Source organism: Dasypus novemcinctus, chromosome 28, assembly GCF_030445035.2.
Source record: "Dasypus novemcinctus isolate mDasNov1 chromosome 28, mDasNov1.1.hap2, whole genome shotgun sequence".
Lineage (NCBI taxonomy): Eukaryota > Metazoa > Chordata > Mammalia > Cingulata > Dasypodidae > Dasypus > Dasypus novemcinctus.
In genome coordinates this window covers 21128407-21143300 of record NC_080700.1, presented here as the reverse complement: position 1 = coordinate 21143300, position 14894 = coordinate 21128407, and the positions used below count along the sequence as shown (strand labels likewise).

The window sequence follows — 14894 nt, the reverse complement described above, 5'->3', positions numbered from 1 at the left end:
TCAATCAATATTACAGCCTTTTAATTACTAAAAAAAAACCACACCCGTTAGTAGTCACCTCTCAATTTCTCTATCCTTCTCCTGTCAATACTGCTAATGTATTCCTGTCTCTGTAATTTATTTGTATTTACATCTATTTATGTGGTAATTTTTGTCTGGTTTCTTTCACTTATGGGCTCTGACTTTTAAATTAGAAAATCATTTCGTTATGGCATGTTTGGCTCTAAAATAATACAAATAATTGGGTCAGAAAGACAACCAAAAGCTTGGCCACATAAAGGAAACTGCTCTGTGTCAAGTTAAAGCCTAAGTCAAACAATCCTGTTTCCGAATAAGAGAAAGACCAGAGACAACAGGAGAGAGTTCCAGGTTTCAGTTCTACCTCCACGGGAACGCTTAAGCCTCTGCTCTGTGGAGTCACAGGCACGCTAAACAGACATCTGAGAGAATTCTGGGGCTTTTCTATCCCCAAAGGCAGAAAGCCACTGAGCCAGAATCAGCCGGGGGTGTTCTCAGTGTTCCCACATATGAGAGCGCAGGTTCAATCCCTGGTACCTCCTTAAATTAAAAAAAAGTGAATTTCTACCACGTAATGTGTACTAGAACACAAAGAAAAGTATCTCTACTGGGAATTCCTAGATGGGACACAGCCTCTGCCCTCCAGGAGCTGATGTTTAGGGAGGGAAATGGCAGGGAGGGAAACAGGTGGAAAGTGCTAGACGTGCTCTTGGGGCACAGGGGATGCGCCGAGGAGCAAAAGCTAGCCCTTGGAAGGGCTGCTGAAAGCTAGAGGCTGCCTCTGTGGTGCCTCGCTCTACCCTAGCCTCTACTTTTGTGTGTGTTTGAATATTTCCATAATAAAGCATTGGGAAAAGCAACCCTTACACCTGAGTGAAGTTTTGAGAGGGCGGGTGGCAGTATACTTGGTAAATGCAAGGAGGACAGCAGTCAAAAGCATGTTCCAGAGACCCTCAGGACGCGGCACTCACCCTAAGGGACACACGGCAGAGGTGTACCAGGAGAAGAGGTACTGGCAGTCGGCCGTCTCATGGCTGAACTCGGGGAGCCCCTCCTTCACCAGGGGGTCACAGTGGAAGAAGATGGTGGAGGACACGGTCTTGGTTTTGTCTTTCCCGCACTTGGAGGAGGAGGAGAACACCACGTCCAGATCGCCATCTGTCAGGAAAGAAAGATGTGCACAAACACAACCGTAAGCTCTGGTGTCATCTTCTCTTCAATGACAGAGCTTCTCTAGACAGGCTATAAAAATCTGCAGAGTTAAAACTCAGACTGAGGATGTTTCGCCCAACGCCACGTGCACTCCTCTGTCCAGTCTCGTAAGTCTACTCGACGCACACCGACCGAGCTCCAAACCCACACTGGCGTGGGGGGAGGCACCCAGGGTCCCGGGATGAGACTTGGTGGGAGAGGCAAGTACGTCCACCACAGGGTGGCCCTCCTGCTTAGGCAGGCACAGGTGTGGGGCTGGGGAAGGCCCCACGTGGTCTCACCTGAGGTGGGGACTGAATGGACAGTTCTAAAGGCTGGAGGGCGGGCAAATGACCCAGCTGGTGAGGGAGGCGAGACGGGAGCTCGGGCTCCCAGCTAAATAGACGGCTTTGCTGCCTCCTGCCCTCTCAAAGGAAAGGCATACCTCGCACGGCCTAACGGCAGTTCCATTCCTTCATGAATGTGAAAAGGGGTCTGAAAGCAACTCTCTGATGCTTAAAGGAAGAAGTAAAAAAGGCCAGAAAAGGGACTTCACTTAGCCAGGAATAAACAAACGTGCGTGCGCACGCAGGCTCTGACGTGGGGCTTTCAGAGGCTCTTCTGGACGTACACGTGACGAAGGTGAAGGAGCTGCCTCTACACAACTTGACACTCAGAACTATCGGGGGGGTTTAAGGTAAGGAAGGAGAAACACTTTTATTAGTGTAAGGCCAGCATTTCTCAGCCTTTTCTTCTAATCCTTTTGACAAATATAAAAACTTCTCCTCCTTTGTTTGCTGTTTGCTTGTCACGCTGGGGTCTGATTTACCTACAGGGAAATGCTCAAGTCTTACAATGCGCCGTCCGATCCATTTTGATGGATGCACAGCAAGATACAGAATTGCTAGGGCTTCGCGTTTTCAGATTGACCCGAAATTTCAACCGAAGGGAGTCTGCTCATGAAAATTTTCAGGTCCTTCCCTCGACGGAAGTCAAGGACCGAAACCGAGTGCGGCGGCCGGAGCTCAGGGGTTGAGCGCGCCCTTCACGCGCTCAAGGTGCCGGGTTCAATCCCCAGTACCTCCTTAGGGGGGAAAAAAAAAAAAGACAGGCCCCTGGTGAGGGCACGGTTACCTTGAATGTAGTACTTGGTCTTATCAGGAGTCCCGATTTTCCTGCTGAAACGCTCGTCGTTGGGTTTCACCTGGCATACGTTGGCTCCGTTGCAGGCAGGGACGGAGGAGGTCGTGATGGAGGAGAGCTGGATTTCATACAGATACTTGTCCCCGTTGGTCCTCATGTCCCCAGAGGCGCTGAAGAGTCTGAGGAGAAGGAGGAGGACAAGGCGGTGACGCCGGCCGCCCTTCACGGAGTCGTTTATGACACCAACCCAAAGTCAGGAGTCCCTGCGGGGCTCTGCAACGCCTTTTTTCCTGCGAGTTCCCCAGCCTGCGGTGGCACTTCTGGAGGCCCCGGACACTTCCCGGGCAGGGTACGGGTTCTCCACCTGCACGGTCCTCCGCCCAGCCCTCAGCCGCTGTCCGGGCCTCACCGGGCCCTTCCCCAAGGCCCGTGCCCACGGCTTCGGCCCCTGAGCTTCCTCTGACGCAAGGGGGAGAAGCTCTATTTTCACACTCGAGTGCACCCACCATCTTTGGAGTTCAAACCTAACACTAACCGCTCAGCAATGCGTCCCCGCGGCTCCAGCAACACACGACGACCCGCCCTAGCAGCGGTTGCTAAAACACACGGGGCCTGTTTCTCCCGCAACGCTCCCCAAAACGGAACGGCTGGTTTATTTTTGAACACGCTGGAGCGTGCAAAGGGAAAATATGTCACTTACTTAAAATAGATGTCTCCCAGGCTGACGCTCTTGCCGTTGACGGGGTTGATGATGGTGCCATTGTCCACCTCCACCTCCTGCGGCTTCACGGCGCAGGCCGCGCGCGTGTCCCAGCTGAAGTAGTACGTGCAGCTGTCGATGTCGAACCTGGGGGGGGGGGCGGGAACGGCGGTCAGCGCGGCCCAGGGGGTGGCCGTCCCGGCCGGACGCCGAGACGAGCGCGGAACGGCCGCCCGCCCCGGTGGGACGCGGGACGCTGCGAGGAGGAGCGCGAACGCCGGCCGGGTCGTAACGAGCGCCCCGGCGGGGCTCGGCGGCGCTCCACGAAGGCACGGCGATGGCCCGGTGGGTTCGGGGGGCCCCCCGGCAGCTCCACCCACAGAAACCCTGCCCAGACGAGGCCCCCCCCCCACCAGGCTCCCTGAGAGCTTCCTGACACCAGGCAGGCAGCAGTGGGCCACGCTGGTTTTTTTTCTTGCTTTTCAAGACAGCCAAGGGAAGCTGGCGTCGGGCACGTCAGGAAGGTGAAAAAGCAGCCTGAGTGTAATATGTCTTTTTTTCAAATTTAGAAACTGTACAGTGTTTAAAGGCTGGACCTTCTGCCCCCTAGATTTTTTTAAAATTTTGTTTTGCCTGCTTCTAGGACTCAAAAACTCATGAAACCTTTTGAGGGTTTCTGGATCTCTCCTTTTCCAAGGTTAGCTCCTGACAGTCTTCACAAACGTCAGGTGACATGCTCCCTCTGCTGGGCAACTCCGAGGCACCAGACGTGGGGTGCCTGGAAAACTCTAAGGTCCAGGGCGTGCCCAGGGCGGGCCTCGCCTGTCCATGGGTCCCATACAGGGCACTTGAGCAACTGTCCCGGGTGGCATCAGCCAACACCCTTTGATTCCACCATGACATATTAGAGAGGGAGAGCAGGTAAATACTGCTCAGGCAGCAGATGAAGTACTAAGTCTCTTCAAGAGTATATTTCCTAAGTGCCAAATCTGGCTCAAGAGTATATGTTCTAAGTGCCAAATCTGGCTCAAGAGTATATTTTCTAAGTGTTAAACCTAGTTCAAGTGCATTTTTCTAAGTACTACACCTAGTCCAAGAGTATATTTTCTAAGGGCCAAATCTAGCTAAAGAATATATTTTCGAAGTGACAAACCTAGTTCAAGAGTATATTTTCTAAGGCAAGACAGGCCCAAAGAAGCTGCTGTAGTCTAATAACAGTTTCAAAAGAGGGTGCCATTGGCAATTTAGCCGGGGAATTTGTCCTTGTGTGCACAGACAGAACAATCAGCAACTGGCCCTCTGGCCTGAAGTATCAGCCAGGGGCCCCTCAAACTTGTGACAACCCAACATCTTCTTCCCCTGCACATACAGCTCCAGCCCCCCCAAGTCAAAGCCACGGGGAGGAGTTCCAAGAGCTCCCCAGAGCTATTCTTTCCCGGATCCCGGCCGACAGCACAGCCTTGTCACCTCTTAAACGTGGGTTTGCCCACTGTCGTCGCGCACGCCAGTTCCAGCACCGTGGACGTGGTCTTGTTCTCGCCGCAGCGGTAGCCTTTTGAGTATCTTACAATCACTTTGTCATCTGAAACACACAAGGTATTACACTGCCATCAATTCTACTTCCTTAAGGAAAAGCCACAAGGTAGTAAGTGAAAATCTATACTAAGGGCCAGGGCAGAACAAATGTGCGGCTCTTCTAAAGGAGGGAAGACCGTCCGCCGGTCCACTTTCCTCCCGCACAGCACGCGGCCGGCTTGCTAGATCACAGGGAGACCCGGGTTCGAATCCCCGTCCTCCCACTCCCCGGGCCGCGGCTGGGGGTGGCTGAACATCTGGCCTCAGTGTTCTTGTCTGTAAAATGGAGGCACCACCCCCAGTGGCACACTGCGTGGGGGGGGCAGGCATCCGACTACTCGTCACTCCACCTCCGCACGATTCCCTCATCACTTGGGCTGTTCTCCCTCACAGCAGCATGGGCAGGTGCCCATGACTTACCGACAACTTCCAGCTTCTGGGTGTGAACGAGACCCAAGGCCTGGACATGACCAGAGTCACTCTTCCTGCAAATGCTGGCTCTGTCGGAGCAGCCGAAGGGTCCGTTATATATCCTCTGGCACAAATTGATAAAGTACCTGTGAACGACACGGAGGGGAAGGGCAGAGAGGAACGCAAGCTCAGTCTACCCAGTGCGAGCAGAGGCTTTTTTTTTTTTTTCACCTGGCTTTGGAGAAAATGGGTTTTCAGAAAGGCCAAGGACCTACTTAATCACAGAAGAAGTGACATTATCAACCGGGCACGCGGGGAGGAAGGAGGGCCAGCAGGGAGGAGGGCTTTGGGGTGGGACAGGCAGCGGCTCGAGTGCTGGCAAGCTATTTCCTCAGGCAAGGTGCTGGCATTCTCCATGCACCTGTGCCTTCTCTGCAGCGGGCAGCCACCAAGGCTTGGGGCAGGGCGCGTGTCCCTCATGCGCTGCTGTCACTGCATTGAGTGACCTCGGGCCACTGCAGAGCCTAAGGACACCAGGTCTCCGGCTTGTGAAATCTAAGCCCCCAAACCCACACAGTGGACCCCCTTCAGAGACAAATCCACCAGGCCAATAGGGGGTGTTTGGTTTTTTTCTGGGGTCTTAGGCTCCATTTCTGTTACTCTCAAGCCCTCCGCCCCCGAAACCACGCACTGGGCACCATAACTGACCCCGCCGCGCCGCTTCCTAGGCGTAGGACAGCAGTAAAGCAAATCTGCGCGGGGTTCCCACCGCTTGGAGCTGAGAACGCTGTGGACCAGCCGCCGTCGCTGGCCTCCAGCTCCTGCTACGACCCCGGAAGCGGCGACGGGTACTCACGAGGAGCCTTCGTGGGCAAAGGACCAGGAGCCGGTGAGGGAGGAGAGCAGCCGCAGGTCGTAGGTCTTGTGGTTCTCAATGAACTTGCACTCCATCCTCTTCGGCGGGCAGACGACCTTGGTGTACCACTCGAACGCCACGTCGCACCCGCGGACCTCGCTGAAGACCTGGGGCCTCCCGATATCTTCGTCTTCGTCACACTTGAAGATGATGGTGGACGTCCGGTGGCTGTTTGCTGGGGAGGCGGGGGCAGCAGGGACCGGCGGTGAGCCCGCGACCTGGGGTCCCGATGCTCCCGGCCACGCACCCCTCTCTTAGACTCGGCAGCCGGGGGGCCCGTCTGTCGCCTGGCCGCGCCTCGGGGGCTGCCCTGGGCGGGTGTCGTTTCAGGTCATTTGTCCGAACCTCAGTTTTAAACAGACCAAGTTCGAGCAGGGCACGGTCCTCACTCTGCCTCTTAATAATCCCACAGCTCGGGCCCATGTCCACGTAGGGGTGTTCAGTACTTGATTAACGTACTGAGAGCTACAAAAACTAAAAATACTAACAGCAAACTATCTGTATTAAAAATGCGTCTTCCAGCTTGGAGACAAAGGGACATGGTGAGAGCACATCACAGGGTCTGTAACGGGCAGTGCTAACGGATGGGTATAGTAACTGTTGAAAAGGAAAGTCTAAGGTCACGTACATCACTGGAAGGAAAGCTAAAAGAAACAGGACTGCGTGGCACAGCAAACCCTCTCGTGAAAAGTGAGTACGGTTAATAGTGCGCATATAAGAAAACAGGACAAATGTGCATTAAGAGTCACAAGACATTAATAACAAGGTGATATTTGGGCCAAAATACAACCAAGACAAGCTATGGACAGTAGTGCACAGTAGTATATTAATAATCTTCTACCATGGAAGGAAGTCTGCTAAGTGAAAGAAACTAGATTACAAATCGTCCGATTCCATCTACGCGAATGCAAGCACAAATGAAATTAGAAACACGCCCGACGTTTGCACCTCGGCCGGCTCTGCTGCCGTCACTGGGATGCCTCCCAGGGAGTGAATGAAAAGGTTTTCGTTGCTCACTACGAGAGTAAAAGAGGCTACCCCGCTAGATAAACTCAATGCGAGAAGGGCCACGGGCAGCGGGCTACTCCCATTCGCTTGGAGGGGCAGGCCGAGGTCTGCGGCACGCCCCGAGGGTCTCGAGGGGTCCCCGGCGGGCGCTCCCACTTACAGTGCTGGCAAAACCCCCACTCGTGGTCCCGGTCGTAGTTGGCCGTGGTGGCGCACCACAGGTTGGCCCTTCCTTCAAAGATGCAGCTTTCGTGGCTTTTGCCGTTGAACACGAAGGGGAAGACGCAGGGCTCGCCCTCGTCCGTTTCTGGGAAGAGAGGAGCCGACTGCAGCTCTGCCCGCGGCCGGCGTCCCAGCGGCCGCGCCAGGCCGGCCAACACCGAGGCGGCAGGGCCTGCGCCCTCCAGAGGCCACCCGGGCCCGAGTGCTGGACGCCCTCCTTCACCCGCCGCCACGCCCGCGGGCACCTCGTGGGGAGCGGAGAGCCTGCCGCGGTTTGAACCCGGGGCGCCCGCCCTCCGTCCCCGGGGTGTGCCCCGTTCCCCGTCTCCCCGCAGGCCGGCCCGGGAGCCCAGGGGGCTCACCTGGGGGGCAGATGTCGCCGTTGACGTAACTGAGGATGACCGCCTCGTCCTGGTGCCGGAAGTCCAGCCGCATGGACGCCAGGCGCCCGAAGGAGACGCCCTTGTTCCCCGACAGCAGGCAGACGCCGCCGTCCCGGCAGCCCTCCTGCTGCGGGCTCGCGGCTGCGGTGCACACCCCCACGCTGTAAGTGCGCGCGTCCCGTGTCACCTGGACAGACAGACAACCCCGCCACGCGGGTGAGCGAGCCCCGTGGGCCTCCCGGCTGGACCGCCGTGCGCGGGGATGGCGGCGGGGGCGGTTGGGCAGAGAATCAGAGGCCGGGGGAGCGGGAGGAGCTCAGTGGTTGAGCACCTGCCTCCCACACACGAGGTCCCGGGTTCGATCCCTGGTACCTCCTTTAAAAAAAAAAGGGAAACCAGAGGCTGTAATGCAGGGCCACGTAACAGAGCCCCGGTGTACACGTGTCACTCTCCAAGTCCTGGACGCCCCTCTCCTCCAGAGGCGGCCGAGGCTGCCACTGCTGCTCGGTCCGCCCTCCGGGCGTCTCGCACTGAGGATCCACTCCCCCCACCCACCCCAGCCCACGGGGCAGCCCACCGCTTGGCGGGCGTCCCCGTAGGGCTGCAGGAGCAAGGGCACTTGGCCTGCCGTCAGGAGCCATTTTTGAACTTGGAATTGTCCTGAGTGATATTGCAGGGAACAGGTGCTGGACATTCTATGTCCTGCCATGGCCCACCGAATGGACTGGGAGAGTGTAAACTACAATGTAACTATAATCCATGCAGTGCAGCAGTGCTCCAAGATGTATTCACCAAATGCAGTGAATGTGCCACAATGATGAAAGAGGTTGTTGATGTGGGAGGAGTGGGGTGGGGGAGTGGGGTGTATGGGAACCTCATATTTTTTAATGTAACGTTTTGTGTGATCTATGTATCTTGAAATTTAAAAAAACCCTCATCCGGAATAATTAATTTAAAAACCCTGTGTACCCAAACACTCTGTAAACACGTGGGATACAATGCAAGTGTGAGCTGTGACGAGTTAATCACACAATCCAGAAAGCTTCCTGACGTGCTGGCCCTCTACACCAGGACCAGAGCCACCACCCCCTTCAGACCGCCAGCGTCACACTTTGTGCACTCATGGGTAAGATGTCCCATTACCGGAACATGTAGGGCAATGTCAAAAATATCAGAGATTTCCACCTGGTAGTGGAGAGCTACCAGGAGCACAGTGCACCCTCGGGCCCCAGAGTGCTGGCTGCACGGCGTTACCTTGAAGATGCTCCTGGAGAGGCTGGACAAGTTGAAGCTGTAGTGCAGCTGTTCATCGGTCAAGGAGCAGCCGCTGGTTTTCACTTCATCGGGACAAATGAGTGGAGTCTCCCACTCGAAGACGAAGTCGCAGTCGCTGGTTCTCAGCAGCTTGGGGGTTCCCTGTTTCAGAGCAGAGAGAAGCTGTTTAAGGTTCCAGTCCGCTCAGGCCCGCCGGGGCCTTCCCACGCGTCTGCTGGGTGGCTCGAGTTGTCCATGCCGATTTGGGAATTCTGCGCATTCGTGGGGGGCGTGAGGGCCAGGGTGGGCCCCGGGCACGGCCTCCTCCCCGGGAGAGGAGCAATGTGCCCACGGCACGGGGACTGGCAGACAACCTGGGGGGCCCACACCGGGCTCTCCATGAAGCAGAAGTGAATCACATCCTTATAGGTAAAACTTACTCCTTGATTGTAGCTATTTTGATTTGCAGAAGGCTTTGGTTGCCTGCTAACTACTGGACCTGGGCTATGTCCTGGCAAAAGTCTGTCTGACTTCCCAGGGACCATAAAGTCAGTAATGTGACCGGGGGGGAAAAAAGACCACTTTATACGTCATGGACAAAGATAAATGCCATTTTTATAGTCAAGTGTTACATGTTGTTAAAATATAGCAAGCCTCTGTGTGCCAAACCTGTCCTGTCAACTCAGTGTGAGTCCACCCAATCCTAAATGACTGGCTTTACATTATTCAGATGCACCACTCATGTACCACGTTCTCCAGGGCGGATATTTTGGATAAGAGTGGAACGCTTTACGGCTCTCCAGCCTTTGGCACATCAGTCCTCACGTCAGCTGTTAGATTAGGAACTGCGACAAAGAGGCAGGCCACTCACCATGCTTGCACCTCGCTTACAGTGGAAGGTGATAAGGGAGGTGTAGTTGAAGTGGCTGTCAGCTAAGCAAGGAGTACTGCTTTCAAAATTCATGTAAATTTCATTTGCTGTGGGATTGAATATCGGTGGTCCCGTGATTCGGCCAATATCCTAAACGAGGAACAGAAAGTTGGGGGAAATTAATTATTTGCAAGGTTAGTGGAATCAAAGGACTCACGGAGAACTGCATCATCGTTTCTGAAAATGAGATAGCACCTTAGAAACTGGGATACTATCAACACACTTGAGAAGTCCTCCATTAGAAGTGGTACAGAAAGTCAACAATGCCAGTGGTTGTCAGCTTTGGATTCCAGTACCCACTGGTTCTAGCTCTACTCGGGGCAGTTTTGAAAGACTCTCAGCAATAGAAATTTCTCGCTCCAGTCACGTCAAGCAAGTACGTCTAGGTATTTTATGCAAGGATTCACTATTTAAAGCATATAGATAACAACAGCACAGCAGAGACTTCAGGGAGGCGTGTCAAGTCACTAAACACACAAGGATGTGACAAAATAGGAGTATAACTCATGAAGATAATTTTTAAAAGCTTAAACCTATACTAAAAACACCAAGCACGTGGGGAGCAGACGTAGCTCGAGTAGTTGAGCGCCTGCTTCCCATGTACAAGGTCCTGGGTGCCTCTTAAAAAAAAAAAAGGGCCAAGTATAAAACCAAAATCTTCAGGCCCAAATAGTTAGCTTTCTATTAGCAATCCTGCTCCTGTCCTTAATTATAGTTACCAAAGAAAGCGTTTGCATTTCACGAGAGTTTTAATTACTGAAAAAATGCATCTCAAGTAAAGACACCAGAGTGCTGCCAGCTTTCTTCCTGGCCACTGAGAGGTAAAAATTTTCTCTTGATCAAAGCCTGAAGCTGCTAAGACAAGCACAAATGTGGGTCTATACGTATGAGTTCACATTTTCCTCCAAGCTCAAAGACCTTCTAATGCCAAAGGCTGCTGGTTCGATTTCCACGTCCTGCCTCTAGCCGTCCCTTAGTGGACCCAGGACACATACAGCCCCAGCTTCATTCTTTCCCCTTGACTAACTCTCCACTGAAACCAAGAAACACCCCACGAAGATTCTTGCTAAAAAACGCTTGCAAGGCCAGCTTCCACTCGTGCATTTCCCCCCGTACTCACTATGGGAGCCCCGTCGACGGGCACTTTGCACACAGAGGCCCCGGCAGGACAAGCCACTCTGGGGATGGGGTTGAGCGGCTGGCAAATGTTGATGTAGAAGTCGGGGTTGGTGTCGGAGGCGTCGTCCTCGCTCTCATCGTAGGCCTCATAACCCCCCGTGCGGTGGATAAGGGGAGACAAGTCGATAGTGGAGGTCCCGTTCTTCACGGAGCATTCCATCTGCTGCAGAGAACAGGCTCCGGTGAGTCCACGGTGGAGCTCCTAAGCCATCCTTCAGGTCTTAAAAGCTCAACAGCAGCCAAAGAAGCACAGCGAGCGGAAGAGTGTCCCGAAAGCCTTGGTTACCTAACGCCACCCACTTTCATATCGGGGCCACGGGGAGTGCCTGGGGGCCCGCTGGGAGGTGAGCAGGCGAGAGGAAGGAGCAGAGAGGGGCTCGGGGCAGGCTCTGCGCCGGGGGGTTGGGACGCCTCCAGACTCACCGGCTGCTCGCAGGCCAGCGGCGTGTGCCAGGAGAAGAAGAGCGTGCAGGTCTGCTTGTCGAGGGAGATGAGGACGGGCCTGTCGGACGGGCCTGTCTCCGGCTTGCACACGAAGCTGAACACGCTCTTGTACCTCTGGGCCGACCTCGAAGGACAGGGGGACCCGTCCTCATACACCAGCTGCAGCACCTGGTCCACGTAGCTGAGCCTCTTGTTCGCCTTCCCCACGCTGATCCTCGTCTGTCCGAAGCAGGCGCCTGCGCGAGGGGAGCGGGAGGAACCAGCGCGGCGGTTATGCGACGAGCGGCCGGCGTCGCCCTCGGGACGGCCCGCGAATCCCGGCCGTCGGGTCCGCGGCCGAAACACGTGCGATTCCGCGCGGCCCGTGTGGGTCTGGCAAGTGCTGTGCCTCGGATACCCGGTCGCTCGTTTCCACCTGCCTCGGCTGCCGGGCGAGGGGGCCGGAGGACCCCCCTGCCGTGTGTCTACCCGTCTGGGGAGCAGCGGGGCCGGGGACTCACCCACGCCGGGAGCGCAGTTCTCGTTTTCCCCGCAGATGCTGATGTAGACCAGCCCCTTCTCGCTGTAAGCCGCGGTGTGGCCCGTCCTGCCGCTCAGCGAGTTCAGGTCAAACATGTGTCCTGCGGGGGCCCGGGAAGAGGGACGCGGTGACGCCAGGCGGCCCTGGGCACCCGGGGGCCCCCCAGCGTGCTCACGCGCCCCGACCTGGCTTCCCGCCACTGCCCCCTCCACTGGCATGACCCGAATAATGCTCCTGGTGAGCCGGTGCCAAGACCTCAACCCCAGAAACGGGCGACGTCCCACCTCCCCCCGAAAGCAGGACTCCCGGCATGGACCCCCTGCAGCAGCCTCGAGGCTCCGACGGGCCCGGGGTGCGCCCGGTGGCGTCTCTGACTCGCCCCCCAACCGCCCGCCATGCCCTTCCGGGTCCCTGCTGTGCGGACACGGGGAGGTCTGACGTGTCCACCGTGCTACCTCCCCGCAGCAAAAGCGTGAGCTCTAGCGCGGCGCGTCCGAGCACCCAGGGCTGCTGGGCCCCAGCGGCACCCGCGGCCGCGGAGTTCGGGGAGGGCAGCGGCTTTCGGGAGGACGCGTCTCCTCCCCCGGCCCAGGAAGAGGCCGCACGCAGGCGGGTGCGCGCAGGACGCAGGACGCACCGGGGCAGCCGGGCCTCTCACCTGTGACGGGGTTGGGGACCTGGCAGTTGTCGTGCACGTTGCTCTTGAGGGGGCAGGCGGCCGGGGTGGGCCAGGAGAACGTGTACTCGCAGTCCTCCACGGCGCTGACGAACATGGGCCTGGAGTTCTGCAAGCAGAGGGCACAGAGCTGCGGCGGGCTGCGCAGGCGCGCCACGGCAACGCCGGCGGGGTGCAGGCTCCCCCGGGGAGGGTTTGTCTCGTGCCGTTTTGGGGGGAGGGACAGATTTTGGAAAAACAAGAGGGAATGAGAAAACAAAGGGTCCCAGAGATAACGTCTCTAAGGGGTGTCACACGTGGAAATGGAAGGAGACGTGCCCAGATCCAGAAAAGCCTGCTTGATGGGGTCTAGGAAGGTTTTCAGACGAAAGCAAGGGAATGAGAGCGCTGCCATCTGAGCTAGGTCTGCCCAACCTTGTGGCTCTTTCCAAGCCCCTTCATGGAGAAGGACATGCTGTCAAAGACCAGCTTTCCATAAAGACTTTGGAGGATCGGGGTCAAACTTTAAAGAGAGAACCAGCTACTCTTAAAACTAGAATTGCCAGGCGAGGCATCTAGAGAGCCAGAGAAGAATTCTGTCCCAGGGACCACGTGGACTGCCGAGCCAAGTCATGCTCGGCTCTGGGTCTCGCATCCCAGGGGCAAATCCGAACCCCGGCGTTCCTCGGACCGGGCCCCAGGGCTGATCCTGTTTCCGAAGCCACGGAGGTCAGGTGGGCTCAGGGAGCTCCGCCACTCACCACTTGGTTCTCGCTGCAGGTGAATCGGATCGTGGTGGACTTTTTCCGAATCTGATCTGGACACGGGTCCCCGTTGACGTACTTCAGGAGGGTGATGTCGTCGTTCCACTGGGGACCGTCCTCCACTCTGCCGAGATTCATGGACGTGGAGCCATTCAGCAGGCAAGCGGCCGCCTCCCGGGGGCACGGCTCTGCAGAAAGAGGGGATACGACTGAGAGTGACATCGGGGATGCCGCTGGCTAGCGCTGGAACCCCACCTGGCTCGACCCGGCAGGGAGGGGCAAATGAGCTAGAGAACGTGACAGCTGTCCTATTCAACCGCCATTTCCAAGACACCTGCTTCCACCTCCTCGTGTTCAAAATACGTTCTAAGCTCGGCCTTCCCGGCAGAGCCTCCAGCGCTAACCGACCCGGGACTGTTTCAGGGACCGGTCCCTCTCCTGCTTCCTGGCCACACCACAGAAGGAAGTAAAACGCCACGTACAAAGTCCCGTTTCTACTCCACCTTCCCCAGTAAATGCAGCACGGGCTGTTGCCCAGGACCCTCCTCTCACCAGGACCTCCGTGGGGAGCCAGGGATTTGCAGACGTTGATGAGGTAGTGTTCTGTGGACCCAGTGCTCGTGACGGCTTCCCAGTTGTCACTGTACCGCGACAGGGACGAGAGGTCGTAGGAGTTCCCAGCCCCATCTCTGACAGGAAGAGAAAGCTGCAGTCAGTTTCTGCTACATCCCAATGACTGATCCCTCCGTCCGGTCACTTTCAAGTACATAAGGCACATTCCTATCCCTGACATGCTGGCCGTCAAACCTTACATGGCGACAGAACTTTAAATCACATCTCTCCCGCAGCCACAGGGACCGACAACGGGGACCTTCAGACTTGGTTTAACAAAATCGAGTATGGACCAAGAGACGTCTGAAAAGGAAGCGTCCTCCATGCTTAGGCCAGTGAGAAGCGAAGCTCGGGGAGCTGATGGAGCTCAGTGGTTGAGCACCCGCTTCCCATGTACGAGGTCCCGGGTTCGATCCCCAGTACCTCCTAAAAACCAAAGCAAAAAACCAAGCAAACAAATGAAAAAACCACCTCGGGGGGACCAGTGTAGCTCAGTGGTTGGACTATCTCCACTGACATAATGATGGGCCAAAGTGAGACACAAAGGAACACAGAGAGAGGGCGTTCAGTGTTAAAGGGGTCTACGTTATTTTATTGACAGATGGGTAGAGTTATGGATTAACTTTAGATTTTTGTTAGACAGAATCACTCAAAATATTAAGGCCACCATTAAAAGAAGAAAAAGAATCATAATTTCCAAACAAACAAGGGGTGGGGATGGGAAGGCAAAAGAACAGAGAGGCTGGAGATTTATGAGACAAGTATCCAACTCAAGAAGATAGAAATGAAACCCAAAGAAAATACAAGAAAGAAAATAAAGAGTATAAATTTATGAAATTGAAAACAATGGGAAATAGGGGAAAAGACTGAAATAGAAATTTTTTATTAAGAAGAGTAGCACAAACCACTGTCAAAACTACCTTAAAATGTGAAGCTTTGTACAACAAAAGGCAACCAAAAGAAGGTAA

At 55.5% G+C, this 14894-nt stretch overlaps 1 protein-coding gene across 5 annotated transcripts in view; it reads right to left on the bottom strand.

The window, feature by feature from the left end:
• Positions 1-14894, bottom strand: part of IGF2R (insulin like growth factor 2 receptor) — a 101474-nt gene that overhangs the window by 17750 nt on the left and 68830 nt on the right. For 3 of the 5 annotated variants that reach the window (XM_004449794.5, XM_058289639.1, XM_004449793.4), the window contains exons 30-45: positions 13867-14003; positions 13312-13502; positions 12554-12680; positions 11876-11995; positions 11355-11611; positions 10873-11094; positions 9693-9842; positions 8822-8983; positions 7547-7754; positions 7123-7269; positions 5895-6129; positions 5048-5184; positions 4520-4634; positions 3053-3199; positions 2344-2531; positions 990-1176 (exon numbers count right to left, since the gene is read on the bottom strand). In XM_004449794.5, the coding sequence (XP_004449851.2) occupies positions 990-1176; positions 2344-2531; positions 3053-3199; positions 4520-4634; positions 5048-5184; positions 5895-6129; positions 7123-7269; positions 7547-7754; positions 8822-8983; positions 9693-9842; positions 10873-11094; positions 11355-11611; positions 11876-11995; positions 12554-12680; positions 13312-13502; positions 13867-14003 (2730 nt within the window). The remainder of the gene's footprint in view (positions 1-989; positions 1177-2343; positions 2532-3052; positions 3200-4519; positions 4635-5047; positions 5185-5894; positions 6130-7122; positions 7270-7546; positions 7755-8821; positions 8984-9692; positions 9843-10872; positions 11095-11354; positions 11612-11875; positions 11996-12553; positions 12681-13311; positions 13503-13866; positions 14004-14894) is intronic. The other 2 variants (XM_004449792.4, XM_058289638.1) reach the window with 1 other exon arrangement.